The following is a 23,519-nucleotide window of genomic DNA, read 5'->3' on the forward strand; positions in this document are numbered from 1 at the left end:
TACTGTGCCACTGAATTACCACTTTTTCCCTAGTCCATAACTCAACTTTGCCAAATCAATAATAATGATATACAATATACACAAGCTGGAATAATTTACACACACACACACACACACACATATATATATATATATATATATATATATATATATATATATATATATATAGATATATATATATATATATATATATATATATATATATATATATATATAAAGCATTCAACATAAATAAGAGTAATAATAAGAGTCTGAATAGGACTCCTGACTCAAGGCTGGGGGCCTGGCAGGGTATTGGTGTGTCTGAATAAGACTCCTGACTCAAGGCTGGGGGCCTGGCAGGGTATTGGTGTGTCTGAATAGGACTCCTGACTCAAGGCTGGGGGCCTGGCAGGGTATTGGTGTGTCTGAATAGGACTCCTGACTCAAGGCTGGGGGCCTGGCAGGGTATTGGTGTGTCTGAATAGGACTCCTGACTCAAGGCTGGGGGGCTGGCCGGGTGGTGTGTCTGAATAGGACTCCTGACTCACGGCAGGGCGCCTGGCAGGGTATTGGTGTGTCTGAATAGGACTCCTGACTCAAGGCTGGGGGCCTGGCAGGGTATTGGTGTGTCTGAATAGGACTCCTGACTCAAGGCTGGGGGCCTGGCAGGGTATTGGTGTGTCTGAATAGGACTCCTGACTCAAGGCTGGGGGCCTGGCAGGGTATTGGTGTGTCTGAATAGGACTCCTGACTCAAGGCTGGGGGCCTGGCAGGGTATTGGTGTGTCTGAATAGGACTCCTGACTCAAGGCTGGGGGCTAGCTGCTGTGGGGCCTGGCAGGCTTGTAAGGGATGTGCTATAGAGATTCTCTGACTAGAAGATGCCAAGGAAAACATGTGGTAACTGTGGTGACAAAAACTTCATGGAATAATCTGACAGCCTATCAAAAAAAAAAAAAAAAAAAAAAAAAAAAAAGGGGTGGGTGGGGGGAAAGAAACCCTTTCTTCCATGTCCTTACCAAGATGAACTAGAGACACATGCAAAATGCTCTGGAGGGAATCAATATGTACATCAAAAAACCTGTCATATATTATTATCCTAAACAAGTGAGAAGGTTTTCATTTATACAAACACACAGCAACAGGACAGCACTCAGGCTACCAGAATCACTTTGCACACAGATACTAGCATGAGGAACTGAGCATTACCTACTGCAGTGACATTTTGAGGTAATGAGTGTCTGTTCTAGCCACTTAACTTTTACTGAATGCACACAAATTATTCCTAGCGAGAGGGCCTGAGGAATGAGGAGGGTTGGATCCTGCCCCTCCTGCCCCCTCATCCTCCGCCCCCTCCTCCACACCACTCTGAAGTATGGTGTAAAATATCATATTGCTAATTTAGTACACATTCAGAGGTTAATATGTCACAAAGTTACTCTTCAAGGGAGTTTAGAGGATATGTCCTTATCATACAATCCTTAAGAAAATTAACTACTGGAAGCTTTCATCCTGAGTTAAAAATCAATACAATTTTTAAGCATCATTAACAGCTCTTCACCACACTGAGATATACAAACTCCAGCTTTTTCCGTAGTTAGGTTAAATATTCATCTTGATATTTCTCCTTCCGATGTCCTTGTACACGCCCACTTTCTGCCGTGAACAACACTGGGCGTCACGGGTTTGCATATACGAGCTGTGAATTAACATAGGGCACACTACACTTTCTTTACAATTGCCAGTGACTCGGGTGTATTTAGTACAATCAAATTTATACTTAAATTATAAAATCATATATAAACAAAAACAGTTTGTTGTATAAAATGGTCATTACATTTTATCCAATTTTCAATGGAGTCATTCACCTGTTATCCACCTGCCAGTTTCAATGAGTGTGACGGTGACCCATCACAAAAGTCTGCTTGGAGGTGTCCAGTACCTATGCTTATTACTGCATAGATCTCACCAGCTCACTTCCTAAAGACTTTACTAAGTAACTTAAAGGCAAGTAGTAGTGATGAGTGTCAATGTTTACAAAATGGTGTGAGTTTGTGGTAAGAGGCATTCATTATGACATTCAGAAGAAAAGTGACTGACTGAGCAGTAAACTAAGATTACTGGTAATTAGGCCTTGGAGAGTGTGCCTTCAGGCGACACAGTCACCACGCCATCCTTTAGGAGGCTGAGTCTTGGAGATCAAATGGAGAAATGATGAGCATTAACCTGGTAGCAGTGATGGGCCAAATATGTGGCTTTACCGCGTTCCAGCGATAGGCCAAATTCCTGCCGTGACATAACCCCCTCAAAAATAAATATATATATATATATATATATATATATATATATATATATATATATATATATATATATATATATATATATATATATATATATATATTATCACAAATGCAGTGATACATATAATATAATAGTTTGTGTGAGTGATGATTTTTTCTCATTAATTCGCTCAGAGGCCGGGGTCTTTAAGAAACATGATCGCTGCAGCTACCAGGTTAAGAGGAAAAGAGAGGGTGTGGCGGGCAGTGGCAGTGTTCCAAGGTGAGTGCAGCGGTCCAGGCCAGCACTTCCCTGAGCGGCGGCCAGGTGGCCAGACTCTCAAAGAAGGAAAATATACTAAAAAGCTTGAAAATTATTATCACTGGGAAACTATGCAAAAGTATCAAATTGTGATTGTTGGCAATGCACTCTTACCATCTGTATTAGTATTTTGCTTAGAGACTTACTGAAATCACCTTATAGAGAATGGTATGACTGAACATGTACTAAAGATTACAAGTTCTTGAAGTGGATCAATAATATTTACTTCAGTCTATGAATGTGTACACACCCCCAAAAAATAATTTCTATGGCCTGTACAACTGGACGGGACAAATGGAAGTAAACACACGACTGAAATGTTTGGACACTTCAGGATAATGGAGCTTGGCTGGACACAACAACATATTAGTGGCACTAAAGTCTGTTCACCTAAGTCCGACCCGAGCTGACAACATAAACCTAAGCGTGTTTGCAAGCCGAGTGCTGATTGGCTGCTGCTATGGCTTCCAAGTTTTCTTTAACCTCTGTTTGTGCTTATCTCACGCAGCACTTTCTGCTAATCTGCACTGTGCTTACGAACACACTTAGGTTTAGGTTGTCAGCTTGGGTCAGACTTAAGTGAACAGACTATAGTAATTTTGTGAGCTTTGGAGGGGCAATACTCATCCACCACTGTCTGTTCGCCCACAACTCATGACTCAGCATTGCCCTCAGATAATACTTAACCCTTAGGCAGTGGCAATATTTAAATAGTAGCTCCCCCAAAATTAATGGTCTACATATAGTCACTGCCGACCTTAAGACCATAGCATAAATATAATTACGCCGCATAAGAGGTGTCTTAACTGTCGTCTACCGCAACAGTCTGGAAGTGTTGTTATATTTCTGCAATACAAAACTGACTGACTGAATTTTGGACCGTCTATATAAAGTTTCAGCGCCGTCTAAGAGTATGTTTGTGATGCATTTCCTATTATAAATGAAGGAGACTGCCCATTTTCTTTCAGTAAGACAATTAATTGGGTATGAATTTAGCTTCCCTGGTCTGTGGTGTGGTGGCCCTGATGTGGTCTGATAACAGATGAATGACTGAACAGAGGCACACTGGGCTGGTGGTCAGGGCGGGAAGCAATACACAACACAAGCACAAGGATTTGTCAGCCAAGAAAAACAAAACAAAAATGAAAAAATATAGGTAAAAAAATTAAAATTGATATAAAATTAATTCACAAATACACAAAATATTAGATATTAAAAGTAACTTCCATATTTTACAGAACATCTTACCTACTTGAAGACAAGCTGATGGTGAGGACATTTTAATAAGACTTTTGTCACTTTAATATTTTAGCTCAAAACACTCAATGGTTGGTTTTACCTTCAAATTCCTATTATTATTATTATTATTACTACAGAAACTTTTGCAACATACTTGAGTTGCACCTCAGAAGTTGTGTCATGTGTTGCTTGAACATGTAAGGTGTGTCATGTGTTGCTTGAACATGTAAGTTGTGTTGCTTGAACATGTAAGTTGTGTTGCTTGAACATGTAAGTTGTGTTGCTTGAACATGTAAGTTGTGTTGCTTGAACATGTGAGTTGTGTTGCTTGAACATGTGAGTTGTGTTGCTTGAACATGTAAGTTGTGTTGCTTGAACATGTGAGTTGTGTTGCTTGAACATGTGAGTTGTGTTGCTTGAACATGTAAGTTGTGTTGCTTGCACATGTGATCTAGGCAACACTAGGTCCAGATGGCACAATTACATGGATCAATTTGCAGTTTTGAGTAATCAATGCTATATTTTCCTTGTACTTTTGATGATCAACGGATAATTATTTCAGAAACCCTAATTTAACATAACCTTTGCCAAACAAAGCTCCACACATTTCTCAATGTTTTGTTCAGTAGTAAAATATTCTTTTAACGTCATGGTGCAGGCAATGTGATCAAACTGAAGTTTATATTTGGTAATCCATTCACTGTCTTCTGTCCTGCACCCACCGCTCATTACTGGAGATAAAGTTGTAAATGCAAGTCATCAGCGAATACTTAATATTAGTGCAATGGTAAATAATTGCTGGACTCTCAATGTTAGCACTGCAGCTCTTTGTTAGAGGCTCACCAAGACTGACTGTACTGGCGAGTCAGTGACGAGGTCCCTCCTACACTGCAAGTCACTGCTAAAGACTTATTGATGTAGCTCATAGAGGAACACAAAAGAAGGGAGAGAAACTCACTATACACAAGTCACTGTGGACCAAGGACAGTAGAAACTTCTGTACACTATTTACACTAATATGTTTGTGGCTGCTGGCACTGTTCCCAAACTGTTTATGGGTTCACTTCAACAAAAGACGTTAATCCAGAGTGGCAGGACACACACTACATGACCAGCTACTCTACACTGCTGGCCCCTCGTGGACAACTTGTCACAGTACGTATTTCAGAATCTATCAGCTTTAGCGTCTAGTGAGTAAACAAGTATGGGGTGGGGATTCCTGGTGCTCCTGGACCCACCCGGCTGAGGTTAGTGGCGGCTGAACAGCTCCTCGAAGCTCTGGAAGCAGGAGACATTTTCAGTAATTCACCAAGACCTTTTGGATTCTTCAAGATTAATGCCATTATTCCCTCATTTCGTTTCACTAGCTTAAAACCTTAAGTCACCCTCTAGGGAGGCAGACTTGTTCTTGTGCTTCACTTCCCATGACACTTGATTCAAAGACTTTGCAGAGAATAGTAACAGAACCTACTTTAGACAATCTTGATCATGCAACTACTGCTATGGCACTACTGCTTGAGGTGTTGAGGCCATTCTGTTAAGACCGTTAATAGATACACAAAACATGCAAGTCTGGTTTAAAATTGCTATGCCTCAGCTTTGTCAAGAAGACAATTAACTTGCTGTGGCACCGAGTGAGCTGGCTGCTGTTTTGGAGCAGAAAAAGTACAGGCAAAAGGGATGGAGTAGGCAGCTTGACCTTGCATAAAGTGAAACAGTTACACTAATAACACCTGTGACTTTCAGGGTTGCTTCAGTGTCACTCAGCTACAATAAAGAATTGATGCTCCAGTGGCAAGGTTATCAGCCAGGGTTTTGAGGACCCTTCCTGACTAAGACAGGGCCTGGGGTGGGCATCTTGTCCCTGCCCTCACAACACCTGTCCCCTGGCAGCACAACACACATGGACACACTACACACTAGGCTGAAGGGGGCAGTCAGGATGCACAACTCACGGGCTCACTCACAGAGGAGGAGACAGATGCAGCGCGAGTTAGTGGGTTAGTGCAGGCCTCATTTCAAGGCATCTTCCTCCTCCTCCTCCTCATAGTCTTCATCATAGTCCTCATGAGTGGGAGTGGTGGCAGAGGGGGCAGGGGCCTCCAGGGGGTACACATCTAGGGGGGGTCCTCCCACGCCGAGGCCAAGCCCCACGCCCATGGGCCGGATTATGTTCTTACTCTGGGTGGGTGAGCGGGAGACAGCTCTTACTGGGTCCCTAGTGCAGCAGTGTGTTGTTGGACAACATGTGGCAGTGTGCAGGGTGGGTGGAGTGTGGCGGGGTGGGAAGAGGCTGAGAACATCCCCAGAGGCTCGTGGCCAAGACAATTAAGGCTAACAAGTGACAATAACTGACTTCCTTAATTTGATATAACCATGAATAACCTCTTCCATATAGTTTCTAAGGGTCATGAATAGCTGTGGGTGTGCATAATTTCTTAAAATACACCATTTTACTTTGTCATGGAACATTTGAATCTTTCAAGTTCAAATTTATTTTCTTTGTAAAGCTGACCAAGTGAAGAATCAAGATGGAATAGCAGAACAGAGTGACTGTGTCTTGTGGAGTGCTTGTCTGTTTTGTGGAACACCAGAAATAAGAACATTTGACAGCTTCCATTTTGACATTATGGAGCCCTGCTGCACTAACTCAAGAAAAACTTCCCTCAGAAATTTTGATGATTTAAGTTATATTGGGCATCAATTTTGATGATAATTCAACCAAAATTTAGTAAATATTATGCTGCCAAACACATGCAATTGTATTTTAATGATTCTTAAATCTACAACACCACAAGCCCCAGCAGCAGCAGCAGCAGCAACAGACAGCCCGCTGAAGGCTGGCCCGGGGGAGAATATCAAAGGCCAAAACCTGTGCATGCAAACCTGTAACTTTGGGGGAAAGGAAAGGCTAAACCAAGTACGAGTTCTATTTTCTCATAGCATTGCCGTCCACTGTGTAAAGTTTATGGTATTTCAACAGTGTGCCCCCCCCTCCACCCACCTGTCCTGGCCGCCAGCCACAGCCAGGGAGCGGCAGCCCGTCGGCACCGGTGGGACACGGGGCGTCCAGGCCCGGCACTCCCATCTCCCCCTTGGGCCCTGACTTGCCCCGCCGGCCACGTCGCCCCTGCCACGGTGAGGAACAAACTCAAAACTCTTGCCTTTATAAAATATAAATTGGTGATAGCCCTTTGGAATTATGATGCTAGAAATCAAATACTAATAATATTAATAAAATAATTATATAATGATATAAAAATTATTCCACTAATAAATATTTGAGCCAAACAGACCCTAATATCTTAGAAGGAATCACAAAAACCTTTGACAACTCACCCTTTCTCCCTTCATTCCTTTCTCTCCCTTTGGACCCTGGCAAAATAAAAAGAGTAAGACATTACCAACCCATCCATCACTCCAAGGGAAAATAATCAATAAAACAATCCATTTTGTAATTCATGATCCAGAAGTGGAAGTTACTAAGAGCAAAACAACAAGGGTCATGTTGGGTGCAGGAGGCGTGCGGGACACTACTAGAGCACGGCGTTAGTACCTCCACCCCTGGTATGCCGTCGGTGCCCTGGAGCGGAAGACGCGACACACATTAGTCACACCACAACACTGCTGGGAACACTGGCTTAGGCACAGGACACCCACACTAGGCTCAGCTACACACCAAATTATCCCTCAACTACTGGACTGACAGACATGCATCTTTAAAAATTTATATGGAGATGTTCATGTTTATAGAAGCCAGAAGGTATGAATATATGAAGCAGTGTGCACAGCTGTCCAGTTACAATCAGCTGGCAGGAAGCAGTTTGTGTGATGCAGAGCAGATATCCAGCGCCCAGGTGTGCTGCTGGGACGTGGAGTGGAGGTGGAGGAGCTTAGGAAGAGCTGAGAAAGGTACAAGTGAGTGCAAGGTCAGGTAGGTGTGGGGTGACATTTAATTTTAAGTGTTGCATTTCTACAGCAAGAAAATAATGAATTAGACAGGTGACTCTTGGGGTGGAGCAAGAAAAGATAAACTGTTCATTTGCTAATAAGGTAAAGTGTGAGGAAGGTCTGAAATCCACACAAATCAATTAAGAAGCTTTTTAAAAGAAATAAAGAACTTGAAGAAATATTAATGGGCAAGTTAAAGTGAGTTAGGAACACATGTTTAACAGATATAGTACATGGTTATACTTCACAAGTCTTTAATGTATCATGCAGTTATTAAGTTTGTGGCTTATTTCCCGTCAGCAGAAAGTTAGCCCCTCGAGGAGCCAGGCCCAGGGTGAGGCAGTGCAGGACGTTTCTGGCTCACAGACTCTTGGCTCCCTCTCCACCTTAGGCAGCCTTATAACACTCTTTTACAAGGTGTTTTAGCAATTCTAAAACATTTCATAATTAGGCAAGTACATACCCCATCAACTATAAGCTCTGCTCTGTAGAGGTAATGAGATTCTACTCGTGCAAGGTATGTAACCTACAGTACACCAAATATGTATAAGTCCACACAAGCACATAGAAGTAATTCAGGATTAAGCTGTTAAACTCAAAAGCTATTGCAACAACATGGTTTTGACGTAAGTACACTAAGCTCCTGCTGGGCAAACTCTGAAGCTGACTTACTGGCAGTCCAGGGTCCCCTCGCTCACCCTTCCTGCCAATCTCTCCTCGCGCACCCTGCCGAGAGACACAGCCAGTTAGCAGTGCAGGGACAGACACACTCAGGGAGAGGCAGGCAAGCCCTTGCTCAGGCACACTCGGCCTAGCTAACTCATCCCAGAGATGTACAAGCATTTATTAGTACTGCTATAAGTGACTTGACAGTTATTGATTTGATCATTAGATATTCCTGAGTTGCAGGATAACAAAGAATGAATACAATGGGTCATCAAGCTGCCAAACACTTACCTTCATGCCGTCCAGCCCTGGTGCACCCTGCAGGGGAACAAAGGACACTGTTAGTCTCTTTGATACTCAAAATACAAAAAATGTTCTTTGGAATTCAGAAAACACGTGATAAAAGAAAAATATAAAAAGAGTCAAGTAAGTGATCTGTGTCTTGAGATCAGAGAGAGAAAAGACAAGGCATGGATGGCATGATGCAGGCTGGCCAGGAGTCCCATCAACTATATGGAGCAGAATTTAAATTCATAAATATGAAGTGTTAGTACAGGGAAGTTTTGCTGCCTCAATACAAAGACAAATTCAATTCAATGTGAAGAATGAGTCAAAATGCATCGTAATGAAAACTGCAAAAATATTTTTGCAATTCTAGAGCATGCCACATCACTCTTGCCAGGGCAGAGAACTATAACAATGGTCTTCTTGCATGTTAACAGTATGAACCAGTGTCTGTCTCAGTGACGCACTGCTGTAGAGGACTTCAGGCAGAGACAGTACCACACAAAAGGACATAAATTCAAAAATACTAAATGAAATTTCACATTTAGTGAAGCGATGCCACTAGTAGTATTATGCCACTAGTAGTAGTATGCCACTAGTAGTATTATGAAAACTGCTTTGGGACAGGAGAGCAAATCAAATTACTATGATGTAGTTATGTGTGGAAAGCAATTGTTTAGGCTGAAAAAAAAGAAGGCATAATTATCAAACTTCCAAACTGAGATGGCCAACAAGTGCTGATAATAAATAATAAATAAATTGCATCAGTTTAGAAGTATCAGCAGACCTGCAGCCAGGAGGGCTGGACAGCAGTATTATGTGTAGCTTCCTTTAGGTTCAGTAATTATCTTTATTATACAGCCGTATAAAGTGAGGGGCATTATTTTTCATAATGCTTGGCATATGTTTACTGTAGTAACAATGTTGTAATAATGCTATTCATGAAGCCTGGAACATACTGAAAGGTGGAAGAAAAATTTCAAATACTTGGACAAGTTTGTTATAATCAAGTTGTAAATGCAATAATACCATTTCCCTGCAGACTCACCATGTACCACTACTGACCACAAGCAGTGCCATGGGAGTGGGAGGTGAGGCTGTTATGTTGGACAGACCTGGCTGCATGAGACTTGGCTCTATGGCTCTCAAGCAGATTTATCAAAACAAATCAGAGGTAAAAAATGCCAATAAATGGATATAAAAGGAAGGTTTACTTATTGTATGAAAGTGTAGTGGCTAGAGGTGATAAAGACACAATGTGTCAGTTTGTTTACTGCCTGATCCACCTTTGTGATCCCCAGCATCAGGGCGAGGCTTTGTGCCACACAATGCAAGCATGCCGGCCCCTTACACCCCATACGGCTCTGGCCCAGGCTCCTGCATGCAACAAATTATGATTGCAAGTGTACTGGAGATGTATGTTGCTCTTTGAAACACATGAGAAATTGGTATACTTTTTGGAAGCCTACTCTCTGGAGAAAGCATGGGCCATTTTTGCATCCCATGGGTGGCTGCATTATGGCAGCCAGCGATGCCAGCACAGGCTTGCACCACTGCCGCCCATGTACCCGGGGAGACACCAGAGAGATTAGTAGAGAGAGATTAGTCCACTTGAGAGAAGTCATGAGGGACTGAAATTACTTAAGTTGTCACAACAACAACCTTCATTGGGGGAAGGGGGATTCAGACACATGGCCAGGGAGATAGAAATGAATGAATCAATCAATGGGGCATACGCCAGGGGACGCGTTGTCTCACCCACCCTACGACACCAAGCCCGGGGGTCCCCCAAGGCAAGTCTCCATGAGGGTGTTCCCTTGGCCTCCTCCACTCAGGGTTGTCTCTTACAGAGACAACCCGATGAGCAGGGTTGGCTTCTGGGCAGTGTGCTACTTGCCCGCATAGCCAGAGTTGGCGTTGATGGACTATGCAGGTAATATATGGCGATCAGTCTCACGGAGTAGTCACCGGTTTGACACACGCATTCCAGCAATATCCCATGATTCTGCATAGACATTTATTACCAAAGGCATCAATCCACCTCTCCAAGTCCCCATTTAGTGCCCATGTCTCACAGCCATAGAGTAGGACAGGGAGCACAAGGGACTTGAAGATCCGGATCTTTGTCCTTCTGCACAGGCATCGACAACGCCATATACTCGTGCTGAGCGAGTCCATAACACCGTGGGCCAGGCCAATCTGCCGTAGACTTCCTGGCGAGACTACGCTACCAAGGTATGTGAAATTTTCCGAGATCTCAATGTCTTCACCACACGCATGAATTACTTTATAGTTATCACAACAACAACCTTTGCTGGGGGTGGGGGGATGGGGGGGATGGAGACAGATGGCCAGGAAGATGGAAAGGCCAACACTCTACTAAGAAGCCACTTAGCCAGAGAAACCTTCCCTTGGCCCAGAGTATCTTGGAAATTTTCTGAACCTGTGTGATCTTTACATGAGATGTACATGCGAGGTAAGATGAGGTGCCGACAGCATGTCCTGGGCTGCACTGGCCATCAGATGAAACAACATGTGGACTAGTACATTATTAATACTTACAAAGAAATGTATATAAATATAAGTGAATTGTGCACAATATCAAAATAAAAACCTAATCACTTCACTATGCTCCTCAGTGAGCCTGTCCTGGGCCAGGGAGGTGTTGTGTTTCAGGGAGCACTACCTCATCTTAACTCCATGTGTTGTATTGTACCTTTTAAAACACAGTGAAAAACATGCATCATTAACCCCATGTCTCAGCGCTGTACTGTAGTATTTAAGTTTAGATAATTGTAAGTTTGCTATTAATTGGTTAAAGTTTTGTGTATGGTCTGTTAATGCTGTTATTGAACTCCTTTTTCTCTTTTTTGAAGTTAAATAGTGGTCATTAATTCACTGATGACTTCACAATGTCTTCAAAATGTGGCTTCTTGGCTGACATTAAAAAAGATGATGTAATCACAAACATGTTGTATGCATGTTTCTCCTGCACACAATGATTTGAAACTTACTAAGGGTGCTGCCTGACACTGACTGAAGGTTTGAGCACATAGTGTGTGTACTGTACATGAAGATGACTGTCTCTATCTCCTTCATCATTCACTGTTCACATGAGGCAACGGAGAAACCTCCGGGCAAAGGGGGGCTGCCAAGCCTGCCTTCAATGTCTCAGTCAGTGGACGGGTGTGCCCAAGCAAGGTCTGGCAGCACCTGATGCTTCATGCAGCACTGCCAGGATGAACAGGCCAGTCATCTCAGAGCAAACTTTCTTATAAATACCTTTAGGTGCTGACACACTGTGTAGGATACTGTAAGAGCTTTAAAAAAAAAATCAGTATTATGGATATGTACATTGTTTAAGAAAGTCTGTCCTTGTTTTCACTTAAAATGGTCACTGACTGCTGCAAAAAAATATGTATTATGATTAATGGTAGAATTTCTCAAAGCTAATGTTGTGTTTTGCCAAGCCACAGCAATAAACAAAGGGGCCCTTCGTGAAGGCAGCCTCCTCTGAGACACTCTGCTGCACTTGTTTCAGCTACTCACCGTTTGGGAAGCTGCTGAAAGGCTTATCAACATAAACATTTATATTTAAAGGAGGCATGACATGTACTAATTTCTTGATCCTGCTCAAACTTTAAATGCATTTCCATCAATGTTCTTAATGGGCTCACACTTCAAAGAGGTGGTGAAGCCTTAAGTTTGTCCACCACAAGTACCTACCGCTGGCCCCGGCTTGCCTGTCTCTCCTGCCCGGCCCGTCTCGCCCCGCAGCCCCATTGGTCCGGGCAGACCCATGGGTCCTGGGTCACCCTTGTCACCCTTGGCACCCTGTAAGGATGGCATGGTGGTGAGGGGATGGCACCATCTACTGGATAGCCTTCAAACTAATACTACACAATAAATAAGGAAGTTTGATTTCATCATATTAATCATTTATAATGGTGTCTCCTGTAAAGACAGGGTGAGGGTCAAAAAAAAGTGTGGTGACCATTTTGGTGAGTGTTCGAAGAGTGGCAGCCAAAGAGGTCCCCAGCAGCCACCTCTGATCAGGGGACACACTGAGGCATGGTGTCTGGTACTCAGGTCTCAGAGATAAGCAATAAGAAAATGCTTATTTCAGAGACAGTACAGGCAGGGAAGGAAAGATTTTGCTGACATGATAAAAAGGAGTGGCAAAAACACTTATGACAATGGCACAGAATATTATTTACAAACTTATATTTTCATGAGCTTTATCAGAAGAAAAAATGGTGTGTCAAAATTATAGGGAGAAGGTAATGAGAATTTTTGACATGGCTTTGACAGCAAGGGAAGTGGAGAATGCTAGTAAAATGTGTGGAACTCAGAGATGGTTTGGATCGCTGCCAGACACTGCAGACAATGGGGTTTGCCTAACTCTGTAGAATCAATCACAGGCGATGAAGGCATCAATTCTAGGTGGGTCTGGGGGCAGGCCCACAAAATTTTCTTTCTTTAGACTGACTCTGACAGTATTTCCTAAAAGCAATTGAAAGAACCAACAAAACAGGCTGCAATACTGCAACTTAGTTACTGAGAAGATTCATGGCTAAAGTCTGAAGGTCTGCCCCTAACAATGGGCCTTGAGTATAGATAAGAATGTAGGGGGACCAGTTTCTAAAGAGTGTAGAGCACGACTGAGGAAGATGGTATCAGTGAGAGAGAGTTGGCAGCCAAGGGATTAAATGTGGTTCTTCTGATGTGGGGAACATGCTGTGTGCTGTGACAAAATCCAACCTGGGACAGATCAAAAGCACTGTATTTTTCATTATCCTTTCATCCTTGTCTAGTGAGATGCCACTCTTCTGTTTGTCAAGAGGTTTTTGGTCTGTTTGGAAGCCTTGCTAGTGTGTTTTCAGGTGTGCAGGTGTGTAGCAAACCTGTGTGTGGGATCCAAGTTTGTCTATGTTACTTACAGGCTCTCCCTTGGTGCCATCCTTGCCTCTGCCGCCCTTGATGCCTGGTGGCCCCTGCAGGCCCGGGGCACCTGTTGGGCCTGGTGGACCTGGAGGACCCATGATCTGCCAGCACAGAGATCACCATCAACACTCCATTATCACACTGTATCACACTGACTAAAGCATGGCAAATATAGCACTGATTCAAACACTGCACACGTTACTTTATATTTAACAGCCCGTCCTTCAGATAAGTTAAGGGGCTATTACACTGGGCAAATTTTCTGTGAATCTTCAGTCAAACCACGATTTCCGCTGGCGTGGTTCTCATATTTCCGTGGTTTTCTGACGAGTCCACGATCTTCCAAAGCTACGGTAGATTTCACCGAAGGAGGACGGTATTACTCACCATCATCATCAGCAGCAATAACAAGAAACAAATGAGAACCACGCTAGCGGAAATCGTGGTTTGACTGAAGGTCCATGAAAAATCAGCCCAGTGTAATAGCCCCTTTATTGAGACAGTCCACAAGTTTCTCCAACAAGAAGAAAAGGCACTCACCACCTCCCCCGGCACCTCCTTCCAGATTCTGCTGGAGTCACCCTGAAGACATGATAAGTAAATGCTGTACTAGGACACAAGACCTATAATGTAAATACTATATATATCTAGAATGGCACAGACACTAGACTGGTCCAGTGAGGTCTTTATCAATATAACAGAGTACTGTCTAGTGATCTGGCAGGCACTTACTTGTCTTCTTCTTAGCTTTTTCAGTTTCTGGAGACCATTTCAGGGAAAGAAAAAATAAATGATTAAACAATTTGTGTAACAAGTATGAATAAAGTAATTTATCATGACACTGTAAACCATTTCATTTAAGAACAGAAAAGTTCAAAGCCTCGTCATTAAGTTCTTAAGTGTTCATCAAAACAATCTGAGCGTCAGTCATTGCATCAGTTGTGTGTGTGCAGCAGACACTTACCGAGTCTCCCTTGTCCCCCTTGTCACCCTTGAGTCCGGGCAGACCCTGAGGGCAACACACACAAGGGTTAGTCACGGCACCACACTTCACCTCTCATTATCAACCTGGCCATTCATATTCTCCCAAACTGGAATCTTTTAGCAAGTCTGGGGGTAATAATATATCATAGCAATTTCTCAACTAACACAAGACAATTGGTTTCCATGAGTAACACTCTTGCCAGAGGGCCCAATCACCCCCTCCAGCTGGGACTCACCGGAGGTCCTGGCAGGCCCGGCGGTCCCATCAGGCCCGGTGGTCCAATGTCGCCATATTCACCCTTTTCACCCTTGGGACCCAGGGCTCCTGGCAACCCTGGGGGTCCCTGGGGCCCTGACTCCCCGTGGATGCCATCCACTCCTGGGGGTCCCCGTGGTCCTAGCTCACCCTTTGAGCCTTGGATGCCCATGGAGCCCTTCTCCCCTGAAAAGCAGAGATTTAGCATACAAAGAGTGAGGGAAATTTGAGAGGAGCATGCATGTGGCCTTGGTGCTCAGCTCCATTTCCTGGCCCTTGAGCCACAGCCCCGGGACACAGTGTGAGTTGCCCTTTTGACTTTTCCCAGGTTTCCTCAGGTAATCATTTACTGATCACTTCAGATTAAAAGATGAACAGCTGGGTGGGCTGCACACCAGGCCAGGATTCAAACCTGGGCCTGCAGATTCATAAGTAAGTGTGCTAACCACTGCACAAAAGTACTGTACTGTTGCAGCAACAATGATGATGATCACAAAGGGGCTCACACAACCTGCTGTATTAGAACACTAATGCTTAGAATTATAATATCTACAAAACATTACACAAAATTAATAATGTCCAGAGATTTAAATTCTAACTGTATGTCATTCACACACTTCAACATTTTTGTGTTTTAATCCTGCAGAGAAGGGCGTCCTCCAAACACCAGTCAGCCACTCACCTTTCTCTCCTGATGGCCCCATGTTGCCCGGCTCCCCCTTGGGTCCTGCCCGCCCTGGCAGCCCCTGTGCCGCCGCCCGGCCAGACTCACCGCGCCGCCCCTGCCATGCACAAGACACTCACTCAGTCCAAGGCTGCCTCTACAACCCACATTCATCTGCTCCACTGACATCTATGCAAGGCAGACTTCCCGGAGAATAGTGAGTGGATGTGCAAAATATACACACAAGGTAGATGTCTTCTAGTTTAAACCTTGACATCATGTCAGAGATTATTAAAGTCCTCAAGCAAAAAGTTTAAAAGTTTATTTAGTGAAACAATTTGCAGGAAAATTATGAGTATGGATTTAACGAAGCTGAAAATTTCAGTGCGATGAGGTGAGACTAAGGAGGCCTTTGCCGTGAGGGAGGTGAGGCCCACCTCCACACCTTCACTCCTCACACCACCGCCGTCCTTCCTTGCTGAGAATGTTCTGGCCTTTAATAAGATGATGACACTTCAAGTTATAAATATTTGAGTTCATGAGCAATGTTCAGTGGCTTTAAATTGTTAGTAACTACAAACTACTTGCATGTTTGTAAACTTAAGCTATCTAGGTAGAGAACAAAGGATACTTACTCCAGCTGACCCCAGGCTTACTGAGAGGTTAGTGACGGCACACAAGGCTGAGGCGGACAAACACCAACACCAGCTGACTCACTAATCAGCTTACCAGAAAAACAAGGAGTCCAGCTTATGTTAATTGCAACCACCACCACAACAAATAAGTAAATATATATATTAAACTAATGGAAGCTACAATAAAGCAAACAGCCTAATGAAGGACAAGAGCTAGGAAAACAATGTGTTTTACAACTATAAAGCATGTGGAAGCCAGTCACAAGTTACAACACCACGTCAGGGCACATGCAGGCATGCACACCAGCAGGCAGCCAGGAGGAAGGCAAGCCCAGGCAACACAAACACCAGGCACACACACACACACACACACACACACACACACACACACACACACACACACACACAAATAAAAAAAATAAAAAGAAGAAGCATTCTCCACCCAGGTTATGCCACACTGTCTTCCACACAGCCAGCCACATATACACATTTATACAAGTGACATGATAAAAGTGTTGCATTATATACACACTGATACACTCAATACAGAAGACACAGTCACTGACATACAAAATTCCTATTTCATCATGAGCACATCTCTTCTGTTTGAACTGCTTTATAAACACAGGAGAATAACTTACATTAAAAAGTCATTATGTGTAAGGCTGTTTGTGTTTCATTGGAAATATTGGAGTGGAGTAATCCTACAAAGGTTAGGTCAGAGCAGGTCAGCCACTGGTGACTTGCTTATGAGTGCAGTGCTCGTTCAGGTCAACAAGGTCATGAGCTCTTCACTAGCCCTGCTGCCTGTTACTGGCTACACTGGCATCTGCTGACATTTTCCGCCCCTGTGACGAGTGGCTGCTGGGGGAGGAGGACGCAGCCACTCGGTCCAGGAGCAGCAGGACGTCACATTCCATGGCATCTCAGTGCTGAATAATCTCTGCTAGCTACTGATGCACACAGCAGTAACTATTAAGAACTGTTAATTTGTTAATCAGCTTCATATGATTTACTGATATGGTAAGTGAAGCTGAGCTATGACAACACAGTTAATGTTAAAAAGCACCCAAACTGCTTCACTCCAATAAATTACTAACTTAAGCTGAGGACATGCAGCTAACAGCATTTGCCTATTAGAGTTGAGAAGTTCCCTTGGCTCAACTAGCACCTTCATGGAAGACTATACTAAACTAGCTCTCCCTGCTAAGGCTTACCACTGGAAACGTTCAGCTCAAGGACGGAAACTTCCTGAGGTTACAATCTGGCTCACTGGACACATGTCAAGACCTCACTTTGAAGGCATGGCCACCACTCACACCAGGAGGAATGAACCAAGCCTCCCAGATGTGCACCCGTGTGTGTGTGTGTGTGTGTGTGTGTGTGTGTGTGTGTGTGTGTGTGTGTGTGTGTGTGTGTGTGTCATGAAGGGCTGGCATGATAAGTGTGTGGGAGGCTGTCCTAGTCTACTCCTAAGTCATGATACGTACCCTCTTGCCCCGCTTGCCCCGCCTGCCCCGTGGTCCTCGGGCTCCCTCTTCCCCATCCAACCCAGGAGGACCCATGGGACCCTCTGGCCCTTGCTCCCCTGGTGGCCCAGGTGGCCCGGGGGGTCCTGCACAGCCGGGGAGATGGACAAGTAGAGCAAGTGGAAGCCAATCTCAGGCTGCTACACTATGTTAGAGTTTTTGCTGCACAAAACATCATTTATTAACATGTTTCCAATAGGTGACCTGGCATTGCTGGACTGCTCAAAGGTTTCAAGGTCTGTTAGCTCACTTCTCGGCTTCAGCAAGCCACCAGTAAGTATAAAAAACAAAAAAATCAATGAGTATCCTTCATCAACTCATACAGATTAAATAACCCCACATGCTGGCAACAGTGATGTGGGTGCCTACAGAGGTGAGTGCACTGCCTCCCTCACCAAAAGGCTGCCTGGTGCAGGGGGGGACAGACCCATCACCTGGACACAAGCCACACATGCTATCATAGAAACACTGGCTACAAAACCATCAACTCAATGTATAATTTCTTGAGCAAAATTTTTTTCCTTGGTTTTCTTGACCCTAGTGTAATGTCCCAATAAAGATGTAGATAAGGACTCCAGTGGCTATGAGGTGTGGGCTGGCTTGGTGCTAGGAAGTCTGTCTCACATTTCAGGGGCCTGTTGCAGAATTCCAGCCAAGGTTATCGAGAGACAATTTATTTCTCTACTCAAGATCACTCTACATGTTCTGCTGAATGAGCACCAACGTTCCCTTCCCAGCGAGATGAATTTGGGTATTTTGGTTCTTATTTAACCTGGTAGTAGCGACGGGCCAAATTTGTGGCTTAACCGTGTAGCAGCAACGGGCCAAATTTGTGGCTTAACCGTGTTGCAGCGATGGGCCAAATTTGTGGCTTTACCATGTAGCAGCGATGGGCCAAATTTGTGGCTTTACCATGTAGCAGCTATGGGCCAAATTTGAGCCATGATTTTAACCCCCCAAAGTAGATGATACATAAACTGATCACAAATGCTTTGATATATATTATGAAATGGTTTGTGTGAGTGATGATTTTTTCTCATTTTTCTCGCTTCGAGGGACCATTAAGAAACATGATCCCTGCTGCTACCACCAGGTTAACCCCTTGACTGTGGATTTCCGACAAGAAGACCTCACTGAGCCACAGGAATGGAACAAAAAGTGGCTGCTACAATTCAATGAAGAAATATATAGTCATGAACCTTGGGAGGGGATATTCAGCATACCAATACCACATGGGAAACACTTCACTATCCACCACAGAGGCAGAGAAGGACCTGGAACTGTATGCTACCAGGCTACCAGTGAAGGACAAATCCCTGACAATTGCAACAGACAGTTAAGTTGACCATTTCCTGGAGAACTTGAGTCTTACTGTTTCCTGGCTGACCTTTACCCCCACAGGACACAGGAACAGGTTGCTGGTGATGGCACCACTCTGGCGGGACGAGCTTATTACTCATGATTAAAAAAAACGTGCAAACTGATATGATGAGGAGAAATAAACTTCCTCCCGACAACCTTTCAGAGCCGGGCCTTTGAGATGTTAGGCAGGCTTTTTGATAGTGGCCAAAGGGTAGGCCTACCTCATAGCTAACCAGAGTTCTTATCCCAGTCTTCTTCGGGACATTACGAAATGCAGCTTAAAGAAGTTCCATGCATGAAATAATTATTTCATTTATTACATTTTGTTCTTTCCTACTGCAGTTACTTTTCATAGATGTGAGGTAACATAAGCAATAACTTATATATAAAAGATGATAAATATAAATATAATAGATCTATGTTATATATGTAATAAGCTCATGAGATGAAATTTAGAAACATTTTTAAGAGTTTCCTTTACGGTGAGCTTGCAGTGTCTGGCGGAGAGCAGCGGCAGCACCTTGACAACAGACTCTTTGAGGGAGCCACTCACCAGGGTGTCCAGGAGGCCCTTCAAGGATTCCGGCAGGAATTTCTTTGCCGTTGACTGTGGTGATCCCTCGGTCACCCTTTTGTCCCTTGTCACCCTGGGGATGAGGTTAGGGTGAGCTGGGTGGGAGGGGGGCAGCATGGTGGTGGGCACAGGATGTCACAATATATTTAAAGAAAATTCTCATGCAAAATTAGAAAAAATAAAGAGGAAAATCAATGTAGGAAATCCTGATTTAAATGCCACACACAGATAAAAAATAACATTTTCAAAAATGAAATTTATCTTCAGAATTAATGGAAAAATTGTCCAAGAGGCTGTTGACGCCAAACCAAGATATTGCTGAAGAGCAGATGTGTACCTATGATCCTTTGTGTTACCTGAGAAAGTAAATACAGTAATCTTCACCTCATACTGAACACCTCGCTGATGCTGTAGTAACAAACAGAATGAGAGGACATATGAAATGCAATTTACAGTAAACTAAGTACAGGGAAGGAGGAAAGCAAGAGGAGGCAACACTGTCTCCAGGAAGCAGGCTGAGAAGGGGCTGCTGGAGGGGCAGGGTTGAGGGGCTGGGAGGGGGAAGGTGTCTGCTGAGGGGCTGCTTGGTGAGGGGGGCTGAAATAAAGCCAGAAGATATATGCATGATGACAGAGTGGCATGCCTGCAAATACTCTGTCTTCATCAGCTTTCTGCCCTGCAATATTCTTTAGCCTGCTTGAATTGCTGCATACTACAAATCTTTAATAACCAGTTATGGAGACTGCACAGCCAGGTCTTACATAAATAACTGATCCTTTTAAATATATGCCTACTGTGTGTCTTACAGCAATTCCAGTAATACCCAAGAAAATGTTCTGTGACTGCTGTGTGGCGGTCACCATGTATTAATTCCTGTTCACTATACACGTCTCCACACAACCTCTGCGTGTCACGAAACACGAGAATTTAATCCACGCCAGGAAAGGGTTTTGCCGGCGCCAGGGACCAAACCCACGACAAGTGAGATGGGAGAGTCACCCCTAAACCAGTCTGCCGAAGAGGTGCCCCATCGCAGGGTGAGATAGGGAGGCTTTGGGCTGGCACTACAGTCAACCTAAGTAAAATTAAACAGTGTCATCAGACCCGTGGACGAGGACCCGCCTACGGCTCTGTGGCTCATGGCCGGGCTTGTAGAGTGGGGGGGTTTCACGACCTTCGCCAACAGTAATGGTGTAAGAAGTACTGTCTTTATAGGACAAGTGAAATACCAGGATTTGCTCTTTTCTCCACTCCCACACGGCCACCGCGTGTAACGAAACACACGAGACATTAATCCAGACAAGGAAAGGTTTGCCGGCGCCGGGGATCAAACCCACGACCAGCGTAACGGGAGAGCCACTCCTTTACCAGTCAGCCATAGAGGTACCCCCCGGCAGAGGGAGTTATGGGAGGCTCGCCCATCAGGCTTAGTCGCCGTGGCACTACACAAGTAACTCAAGTACTAGTTGGATGAAAATAGGTGAATATAAGGATGAACAGTAGTGGCTCACCATCACCCCCCCGTCATCCCTCACCTTCACGGCCGCGCGAATCACTCAGTAGGGATGAATGGGACACGTGGGACGCTCCACTCAATTTGTTTCTATGATAATTTTCGCTTCTGAAGGTGTGTCTGTTAAAGGTGTATAGGGCATACACTTGCACACACACACACACACACACACACACACACACACACACAGGAATGGTAGGCAGGCTATAAGAATGTAATGAAACTTGAAGCCATGAGCCAGCAAGGACTGTCTAGGCTACAGGACACACAGACAGCAACACCCAAGCACACACTCTACACTTCTAGGCTTCAAAAACAGAGGATGCTCTAAACGATAAACATAATTTGACACTACACACTGCCACACTAATACAAGGCACTGACACAAGACAACTAAAAACAAACAGTAATACTGCACTAAGGTAATATGTGAGGCTTAATTAATCAACAGAAAAGACCAGATAAATGTCACTAAGATGCTCTATGTAGCCTACTGGTGGCCCACGGAGGACAGCCTGCTGCCTTCCTCAGCTTCAAGACAAACAGAAACAAAAGTTTTGTAAATACTCCCCACAGGGAACACCTACTTCCACTCTCACCTCTCAGGGCAGGCCATCGGCACCACCAACCACTGGCGGTGATGGAGCGGTGGGCTGCGTGGCTCAAGATACCACTACACCTCTACAGTGACCCGCACCAATACAGTAAGATACTCACTCTCTCGCCTTGGGGCCCTGCTGGTCCCAAGGGGCCCGGGGGTCCTGGGGGTCCTGCTGGACCTGCAGGACCCAGTTCACCTGGGGGTCCAGGCTCTCCAGGGTAGCCGTCACGGCCGTCCATGCCGGGGAGGCCATCCTTGCCGGAGGGTCCTGGGGCTCCAGGTGGTCCGGGGCTGCCTGGGTCACCCTGTAGTGACACGGGTCAGTCTGCTGCCACAAACTACCCTGATAACCTATGGCCTGCATCCAGGTGCTCCCTTAATGATGCTGAATGTTAAGCTAAATTCATATTATGAGTAGATGATTAACTGGACAAAAAATATCTGTAGGGCCTCCAGTGATCCAGATGTCCCCGGTCACATCAGGAGCAAGACAGCAGCAACAAACAGACTGTTTGCTGTGCAGGGCTTGGTGCTGAGGGTTTAATGGATTGCACCCCATTGAGTCATAACAATTAAGCTCACATTAAGTGCTATAGTGCTAATGTTAGGATTGGTTAGTGTCGCAGCTCTGTGTTGGTGACAAGTCACAATGTTTAGGGCAGCAGCTGCCCCCTGAGGGCTGGGTGGCGGCAGGCAACAAGAGCTGAGCGTGACTGCGGGGACCATTCTGTATTCACAAGGGGCAGCTTTATGGCCCAGGCTCTCCCATGTGACAGGGAGACTACAATGTAAACCCTGAAGACATCATGACATATGTTAGCAGGCTTACATCATTCAGGGTGATAAATCAAGCATTTTCAAACAATCATCTTTACTTTACTACTTTGAATGGCTACGTTTACCAAGCAGCATCATGCAGAGATAAATTACGTAAACAAGGAAAAATATTTAAACAAATAGTTAATATTAAGGAACAAAATGATGAAACAGCACATTGACATTCTCGCCACAGAAAACAAATAAAACTGAAGGGAACAAAACTTACTTTAATAGCTAATATTCTATCAGAGTCTATGCTATCCCAGGCACCTCCCACCGTCCCCTGCAAGAAGGGCGTAACAGTCAGCGCTGGCGCCCCGACGCCTTGCTGCACTTTGTCAGCAGGGAGGCGGGGCGTGGGGGGGTCCTCAGGGGGGATACCACCACTGGGCTCTACATGTAGCTATAGCTGTATATATATATATATATATATATATATATATATATATATATATATATATATATATATATATATATATATATATATATATATATATATATATATATATATATATATATACTATGTGGATGAAATATTTCCTAGTCATATCGCCACTCATTTATGATAAGAGAAAATATATTTCTAATTTGCAGGTGTGTGTGTGTGTGTGTGTGTGTGTGTGTGTAAGGGAGAAAGGCTCTATTTTTAATTAAATTGATCCACAGCAGAGTTATTGAAATATATATACATTATAATTTTCATTATTATTATTATTATTATTATTATTATTATTATTATTATTATTATTACTATTATTATCACTATTATTATCATTATTGTAATTATTATTATCATTATTGTTGTTATTATTATGATCATCACCATTATCATTATCATGAGCCTGAGCGTTCCCTGCACACCAGTCCCAAGCCAAGCACACGACTGTGAGCAAGGAAAGCAGCGAGGCTCAGTTT

At 44.0% G+C, this 23,519-nt stretch overlaps 1 protein-coding gene across 1 annotated transcript in view; it reads right to left on the reverse strand.

Annotated features, from left to right (window-relative positions):
* Nucleotides 1-2,340: 2,340 nt before the first annotated feature.
* Nucleotides 2,341-23,519, reverse strand: part of LOC126984968 (collagen alpha chain CG42342-like) — a gene marked incomplete at its 5' end in the record, with an annotated part of 30,770 nt that continues 9,591 nt past the window's right edge. The window contains 17 exons of the mRNA XM_050839199.1: nt 2,341-5,099; nt 5,789-6,002; nt 6,826-6,951; nt 7,161-7,196; nt 7,378-7,404; nt 8,445-8,498; nt 8,730-8,756; nt 12,450-12,557; nt 13,664-13,768; nt 14,208-14,249; nt 14,400-14,426; nt 14,632-14,676; nt 14,888-15,093; nt 15,590-15,689; nt 17,697-17,821; nt 19,651-19,744; nt 21,902-22,090. Coding sequence (XP_050695156.1) covers nt 5,835-6,002; nt 6,826-6,951; nt 7,161-7,196; nt 7,378-7,404; nt 8,445-8,498; nt 8,730-8,756; nt 12,450-12,557; nt 13,664-13,768; nt 14,208-14,249; nt 14,400-14,426; nt 14,632-14,676; nt 14,888-15,093; nt 15,590-15,689; nt 17,697-17,821; nt 19,651-19,744; nt 21,902-22,090 — 1,479 coding nt within the window. The remainder of the gene's footprint in view (nt 5,100-5,788; nt 6,003-6,825; nt 6,952-7,160; nt 7,197-7,377; nt 7,405-8,444; nt 8,499-8,729; nt 8,757-12,449; nt 12,558-13,663; nt 13,769-14,207; nt 14,250-14,399; nt 14,427-14,631; nt 14,677-14,887; nt 15,094-15,589; nt 15,690-17,696; nt 17,822-19,650; nt 19,745-21,901; nt 22,091-23,519) is intronic.

The sequence above is a fragment of the Eriocheir sinensis genome, chromosome 58, assembly GCF_024679095.1.
Source record: "Eriocheir sinensis breed Jianghai 21 chromosome 58, ASM2467909v1, whole genome shotgun sequence".
Lineage (NCBI taxonomy): Eukaryota > Metazoa > Arthropoda > Malacostraca > Decapoda > Varunidae > Eriocheir > Eriocheir sinensis.